Consider the following 8,232-nt stretch of genomic DNA (forward strand, 5'->3'; position numbering starts at 1 on the left):
TGGACAAAAAAATAAAATAAATTTACAAATTTCACCATAATAACATTATTAGTTGTTAATCTTCTCAAATTGAGAAAAAAAATTATTTCATAATAATATTTTTTTAGCTTTTTATTTGTAATTAAGCCTTATAATTCTTTAAAAAAATGAAAATGCTTGCTAACAATCTAAATTATTGTATAATAATATTAATAAAATTTAGTTGGCTCCTAATAATGAAGAAAAAATCTTCATTTATGTATATAATGATACAAATGAGAGAATTTTAAAAAAAGATACTTGAGATAAAATCCTTCCAATGCTAATTTAGATTTACCCTTCATTTTGAATAAAATATAAGAGATTTTTTGATAATAACCTTATAGATTATTTTTTAATAAATATAATACAAAATTGTTAACATGTGATTATTTACATGTTATAACTCAAACAATGTGGTTAAGTTAAATTTCCATCCAAAGACATTGTTGCTTGAATGATTCTTCTTGCAACTCTCCTAATCTCATGTTGCACATCTTTATCACCATGCTCATTTGATTTTCCTCTATTTTCCATTGCATCCAAGACCCCAGGAAATGATTCAAAACTATATTTATTATTTTGAGAAGGAGCATATACCTATCAAAACAACATCCACAAATTGATTTAACTATTAAAATATTCTAATAAATAAGGAAGTGAAAGACATAGCACATAAAAAAAAACAAAGAGAATAATCGTTACCTACACTTACCAAATGCTTGAACCATGGCCTTCCTGTGAGGCCTTGTGAATCCAAAAATGATCTCTCAGTAAGCATCAAGCGATCATTAAAAGCCCTTCTCCTTAGAATTAATTGGGCATCTTCCTTTTTATGTTTCCTCAAGATCTAAGAAAAATATTTAGTAGGTTTTAGAATGTTGAAATAACTAAAATTCTAAATAGCTAAATTTGGATATACGTGTAATCAAGTTTTATATTTCATTTTGATTAAAAAAAATAATAACACAAAATATTTATGAATTATGTTCTAATCTATGACTATAGTAGGGTATTCTAATTTGTTTTTACAACTTTTAGCATTTGATAAATTTTGTACATATGTCATCTCTATTTATAATCAAGTTAGTTGTAACATATGTTAACAACAAAAGACAAGCATGCAACCTCACCTTTGCTTCTTGAGTAGCATTAGTAGCAACATCACCAAACTTCTTTATAGCTAAAGTTATTGGTTCTATAGTTATTCCCTTTGAACCATCTATTTTCTCTTGTATTGCCTTTGTATACCTCTTTTCAAAATATCAAAAATAGCAATTAATATTGTTTGAGTAAAATTGATAACATGTTTGTACCCAATATTTTTAAGAAAAGCATGCTTTTATATGATTTTATCAAGTGAACGATATGTAATAACATGACATAATACAAGTTATAGGCCCATACAATTCACCATACCTGCAACTCATTCGCATAGGCAAGATAGTTGAAGGGAAGAATATGATCATCAACAAGACGAAGGGCAAGAAGTCCCCATATAGTGGAAACTATATTCAAAGAAAGAAAATATATTATTAGTTCACATAAGATATTTTTGCATTGATATTAAAATAAAATTAATTAAATATACAAACCTGCAACATGTCTATGGAAAGATGGATCTCCAAACTTTTTCATCCATTCAAAACAATCATCAATAGTGTGGTAAACTGGATAAGCTATATAAAACACATAATCATGTTAAAAAAATATCAAACAAAACATTCACAAATAAAAAATGTAATGCAATTAGTTTTGTACTATAAAAATTCCAATCATCTTCAAAAACTAGAATCAAGTTATACATACATTCACCAAAATACATATCTATTGAAGGCACTCCAGCATGCTGTAAAAATGCTACAAAATCAGATCCACCTCCTCCTAATCTACCAATCTATAATAAACACATATCAATTGTTAGAAAACAATTTAAATGAAAATATCATATTTACTATTTTCAACTAAATAAAAAATTAAATAAATTTTTCATTCTAATATAGAACCAACTAAAAAAATATATTTTAAACTAACCTCCACTTTTGTTCTAGTAGTGCCTCTTGAAGCCCATGACTCATACACTGTATTATACTTTGAATCAGGGTCCCTTACCTAAGAAAATACAAATCCAAATATTTATTTGTAAAATATTTTATTTGCACTTTTTTATTCAAATTAAAGATAGTGTCACTAAAAAGAACATTAAATAGGCATCCAAAAGTTATTACCATAAGAGATAGAAAACAAAAGTGTGTTATTACTATAAGAGACATAAAATAGTAGACTATTTTATGAGCTACTATTTGTAATTTTAAAAATCATTTGGAATGAAATAAAATTATTATAAGTATGGTCATTAAACATTAAGTTAATAAGTTTAAAGACATTTGATTATTGTTTGAACATAAATTTTGCTAGAAAAATTATATTTAATATCAATGGTTTAAATATTTTATTGGTAGAATAATCTTAGAATTCTATTTTGATTTCAATTTTTTAAGTTTATATCTTGTTATAACTAGCTCTTTCATATGTAATTATGATTCTACCTTATACAAGATTATATCTTCTTCATTTATATATCTAAATTAATAATCAAAATAAATTATTCAATATGTAAAAGTCATTAATTTTACATACAAATTAATCAAAATACTCATTTGCACATAGAATTAAAATCAACTCGTAGTTGAATTCAAGCCTACCATGTATGGTGTGACACAGTTCTTCTAAAAGCAACTAATAAAATTCAAGATTTACACATGGTTGTAATGATATCCTTTATAGATTTTTTTATTTTTTTATTTTATTTTTTGATAAATTTCATCCACATGAAGATAGAAAATGAGATTTATATGTTACACTTGGTCACACTATCAATATCTCATTGGACTTGCCTATCTTAATCATTTGAACAATAACACATTTAAGAATGATCATAACTAATTCAATGGTTATTTAAATAAGTCATTTAAAGAGTACCAATCTATAAAGAGCCTACCAAGTTATAATGATGGCAATGGTTATAAAGCATAATGAACTTAAACCTAAACAATTTGAAAGAGAGCTTTTTGTTATATATATGTTTGTTGTCTCATTATCAAATCTTGAATAATTAATATTTTTTTTGGATTTTCTTCTAAAAGTTCTAATGTCTTTCCATTTACAGTGAATGTAAATTTAAATCCAACACTAAAATTAGTATCAATAGTATATTATTTATGTTGTATATAGCATTTAATCATATGACAATGTAGTGAATATAATCATAAGTGTCTAATTTAAGTTCCTATAATTTCCTATTAGGAACAAAGGATGTGAAATGTGTGAAGTAGGTGCTTGTTTTATATCTCATTATAAGAAGAATCATTACTTATTTTAGATTGTTTATTTATTGTTTTTATCATTTATAAGAAAAAAACATGCTTTGTTATTAAACTGGGGGATATATTTCAAGTCTTCTAAGATATATTAAATTTTTGTTTCTAGATGTGTTTACTATTGTATTATTACAAACTATAAAGGAATCCTAAACTAGGTGCTCATTTTATATCTCATTGTAAGAACCATTACTCATTCTAGATTTTTTATTTGTTTTTTTTATCATTTATAAGAAAATACTGCATTCTTTGTTACTAAGTTGACAAAAAGTGAACCTTATAGTTTAAGTATTTTATGATTTATGTTAAAATTTTGTTTCTAGACATGTTTACTATTGTATAATTGCAAACTAGAAGGGAATCATAAACTAGTTCTACTTATAATTATGTACTAAAAGAAATAGAGTACTAAGACTATTAAACTAATACAAAGCATTGTCAAAATTTTCCAATTCAAACTACATTAATCGTCTATAACTCATATGAACATTACTATAATACTTAACTATTCTATGACTAAAGAATCTTTAAATAATTACATTTTCAAAAAATTTCCAATTCAAATTATCTTCGCCAACATTAATTCTACTATTACTAATTTTCAAATTCTTTCCCCTCCTTCCCAAAAACCCATGTGCTGGTTCTCTTATATGGGAAAGTGACATTTTAAGTTCTTGACCTTTGAAAAAGAACCTATAAGCTTTCTACGAAAACCTCTACAAGCATCTTCATACTATAAAATGAAAGAGAACTTATATATAATCATATTTATAAGTATAATAATATAACTTGAAGGTATTTATTCGTATGTAATTGTGAAATAGCCATTAGATTGTATTACACTCAAATATGAATTAAAAAATCATCAATAAAAATTAGAAACATTTAATTTGAAGTGACACTTATATAAAACCCTATTTATCTAATTATATCTCTTAGACGTGCTTAGCTAGTTTGTATATGATCATAGGGATGATGATGGTAAAACTAGAACTGTAAATCCAAACGCATGTTTCTAGAATTGGTAAATTCAATGAAAACCCGTGAACAACGACGAAAAAACCTCATCATGGCTGACTCTAATTTTAACTTTCAGTAACAGTCAAATGATTCCACTAGAGCGGTTTTTTGTATCTACATACCTGTTTGGTAACTTGAATGAGAAGATCGTCTAGTTGTGGCGTAGCAGCTGCGAAGAATCCAGGCCCTTGAACAGCACAATCAACATTCAGGTAAGCCACTGCCTTTGCACCCAAGTTGCCTAAATTCTGCTCAACCCACTCCGTTGATCCAATCTGCCACCCAATTACATTGTATTAAGCATTGATACGAAAAAATCACAGAACTCAAGAAATTTGGCATATTTTATATTGTATACATAATCTGGCAGAGAGCCAATGAATTTGTGTGTTTCAACCAAAGTTATATCTTAGTAAGAGCACTATACCATTCCATATTCTTCTGCATCCCAACTTCCAATGACAATACTTCTCCTTGGCTGCCATCCTTTGTGAAGCAGTGCACCAAAATTCCAAGCAATCTGCGTGGATTTGTACAAACAAATCACATGAAAAATCCCACAACTTTGCTTTTAAAACATGACAAGAAAGTTGAATGCATGGATTACCTCCAAAAGAGCAGCTGTACCGCTATTAGGATCCACTGCTCCATAAGTCCAAGCATCTCGATGATTTCCAAGAACAACAAATCTGTTTTGTCACCCACCCACATATTAAAAACCCTGTTGGGTGAACAGAAATCCATACCAATTGAAGGCCATTAATGGGGGAATAAGTTGAAGATGGATGCATAATTATACCTGTCAGGTTCTTCATAGCCTTGTATTACAGCAAACACGTTTCGAATTGTAGACATTGTTTGATTCTCCTGCATGCAAAAAGTCGGCGCACTTTAGCCCATACTAGGTAGGAGCATTGACACACTTGAGGAGAAAAGTCTAAAAGAAATTGTGACATAAATGAGTATAACTGTCACATTCTACTTTATAAAAGTGGCATTCTTTCTTCCTCTGGCACTACCTAATTACTCCAAGTTGGAACCAATACAAAGTATTGCGCTTTGCCCTGAAACCCCACCTATTTGGAGCACTAGGTACCTACTGTAAGATTTAAGAAATCTAGTGCTGTATCCATAAAAGCATACGGAGTCTACGGAAGCTACGGCTTTCTCAGCATACATACAAGCATGATTTTTTACTGTCAAATCTTTTTCGCTCTACTGTACGGGATATGTCTGGTAACTTGCGATAAACAAACAAATTTGGGCTAAGTATAAACTATGTTATGATGAACTTATGAAGCAGTGCAAAACTAAGGTGTTTAGATTCATATAATCACATTGAAAACTCTGCTTACCACATAGCTGAAATTGAGAATCCCCGGGCCTCTTCCCAGCCCACAAAAGTTTAGAGATCCTCGCCAATCTGCAGGAACTGTTGGTCCTGAAAGTGACATGAGAATAGGCTGAGCTTCGTTTGCAGAGATTGGCATGGAAGGGATGCTTGGAAACCTGTCTGCAACGCCTGATTCCGGGGTAGAGGGATCACCCATTCCTTCTCTTACAGTTCCAAATTGAACTCCATCTCTGGGCATATATTTGGTCTTGGGGAAGGAGTCTTGAGCTCCATTACCGCCGAATTGCTGAGGATCACTATACATAAGGACAGCAACTGCACCATATTTAGCAGCAATTCTGACTACAGTTCCCCTGTAGACATCGCCATATCTGGCAATCACAATGGCTCCACTTGCATTCAAACCCATCTGTGCAAGCCTTCTGTAATCCTCTTCAAGTCCATAATTGACATATACCACCTCACCAACAACAGTTCCAGATGGGGAATAAGCATGAAAAGGCCCAATCATTAGTTTTTGATGGCGGGTATCCTGCAATAATAAGGACTCCTGCTGCTGTTGCAGTCCTGTTGTGGGCGAGGATAATGAAAGAGATCTAGAGACTGGGTAAGAAAGCAGGACCTTGTAATCGACTGAATGAGCTTTAAGGCCGTACTGTTGGAAACACTTTTGTACATACTCAGCAGTTTGCATGCCCTGTGGCGTCCCAGCAACATGTTGGCTTCTTGTGAGCTCCCTGAGATGTGTGGCAATGGTGATATTGCTCACTGCATTGACAAACCAGTTGTGGAAGTAGGAAATCCTTGTGTCCTCTGACAGATAAAAATGGTGGGGATTGCTCAGGTCCTTGAGCAGTGTTAATAAACCTGCCAGGATTACAAACAAAATTATGATTGCAGTCCCCCTCATTAGGCGGTGCCAACTGCTTCTGTGACTATCTTGAGTCGTACGTCCTCTCACTGCATTAAGCGGCACTGTTTCTTCTATCTTCACTTTAGTCTCCACTGTTCTTCCAAATTCCAAGCCTGCCAGCTTTTTCGAGGCAATGCAAACCATCTTGATTCCCTTGTAATGCCCACCTGGTTAAATCTCCTTAAAAGGCAAGTTTAGCAAAATATCCTATTCATACAGACCTTACTCCTGCACAAAATTAATGAAAACTAATCAGATTCCTGTGTTGCAGAGACAGGAGCAAAAGAAAACTCAGGGAAGTACATTTCTCACATACATGACTCTTCTGCCACCGATCTGAACATTTCCATTCCTCTTACCAACCCACTACAAACAAACAAAAACTCACAGAACAAAAAAAAGAGCAGAGGCCTCTCTGTAACCAACCTTAAAATACGGATCTCATAAGTTGAATTTGCATGGCTGGCCTTGAGCATCAAGTATCAAGCACCAACTGTCACTGGCCCTTCAAGAGCATTAGCAAGAAAATGTCATACCCAAAGTCCAGTACAGAGTTTGTGAGTGCAATCCAGAGCTGGAGAAAGAAAGGACAAAGATTGATAAGACACCAAAGTCTGACTGACCCTCTGATTTTATTGACTCGCTACCATGAGAGAGCAAAGAAAGCACAAGTGGGTTTTGTTTTGGATCATAGGTTGGCGGCAGACTCAGAAAACCCACTAACATTCTGCCAGTCCCAGCCACCAACACCACCATCACCACTCCACTCTGCAATAACTAAAAAGTTAAAAACCATAATAACAGCTGCCGTTTTTGTGCCGTTTTATAACATTACTGGTCAGGAAGGCGGCTGCTACGGGCATTAATGCAAAACAAAATAAGTAGCGCCGACAACAGAGAGAAGTTGTGCGGCTGGGTGCGTGGTTAACGCAGCAGCAGCCATTACATCTGTCAGTGCGAGGACAATTGATGTTGGTCCCCTTCTATTTTACCACCAAAATCGCCTCCTTTTTTTCCTGATTTTCAATCATACAGCCTGCAAATGCTCTTCCCTTTTGTACGTCTCACACCAGCATTCTTTCACGAAACCCATGATTAAGGGCTAATCATAATCATGCCTTTTACTCTGCTTTTACTGTACAAAGCCAACGGCTTGGCAGTCAAGTCGGCTGGGGCTCTCCGCACAAACGAGTCAAAACGGATTTGATTCTCCTCTTCCAATTACTTAATTTCTCTCAATTAATGTGCCCAATTTTTAATTTTATTTAGTTTTTTGGCAGAGCTTTTTTTATTTATTGATTATATATTTTTTAGTTTCGTGAGTGTTTAATGTCTTGTAGCGTTTATTTAATTTTTTGGGCAGAGACTTTCTAAGAATTTAATGTTTTTAATTTATTTATTTAATGTTTTATTTCGAGTTTCGTGGGTATTTAATGTCTTGTAGCCTTTTTTACTTATTACGAGGGCAGGAATTTGTCTATTGCCTTAGGATTTCCATCCATTTTCCTCAGCGTGTTAGTAGGGAGGGAAGGGGTGGGATATGGTAT

At 32.6% G+C, this 8,232-nt stretch overlaps 1 protein-coding gene across 1 annotated transcript; it reads right to left on the reverse strand.

Moving 5' to 3' along the window:
* Positions 1–326: 326 nt before the first annotated feature.
* Positions 327–7,881, reverse strand: LOC131052878 (probable glutamate carboxypeptidase LAMP1). Its single transcript, XM_057987522.2, has 13 exons — positions 7,112–7,881; positions 5,774–6,913; positions 5,218–5,285; positions 5,026–5,107; positions 4,846–4,938; positions 4,541–4,693; positions 2,053–2,130; positions 1,828–1,915; positions 1,614–1,697; positions 1,438–1,526; positions 1,152–1,271; positions 734–868; positions 327–618 (listed from the first exon to the last, which is right to left on the reverse strand). Exons 2-13 carry the CDS (start codon positions 6,827–6,829, stop codon positions 439–441), a joined length of 2,226 nt encoding a protein of 741 aa, XP_057843505.2. The 5' UTR covers positions 6,830–6,913; positions 7,112–7,881; the 3' UTR covers positions 327–438.
* Positions 7,882–8,232: the final 351 nt, after the last annotated feature.

This window comes from Cryptomeria japonica, chromosome 6, assembly GCF_030272615.1.
Source record: "Cryptomeria japonica chromosome 6, Sugi_1.0, whole genome shotgun sequence".
Taxonomy (NCBI): Eukaryota; Viridiplantae; Streptophyta; class Pinopsida; order Cupressales; family Cupressaceae; genus Cryptomeria; species Cryptomeria japonica.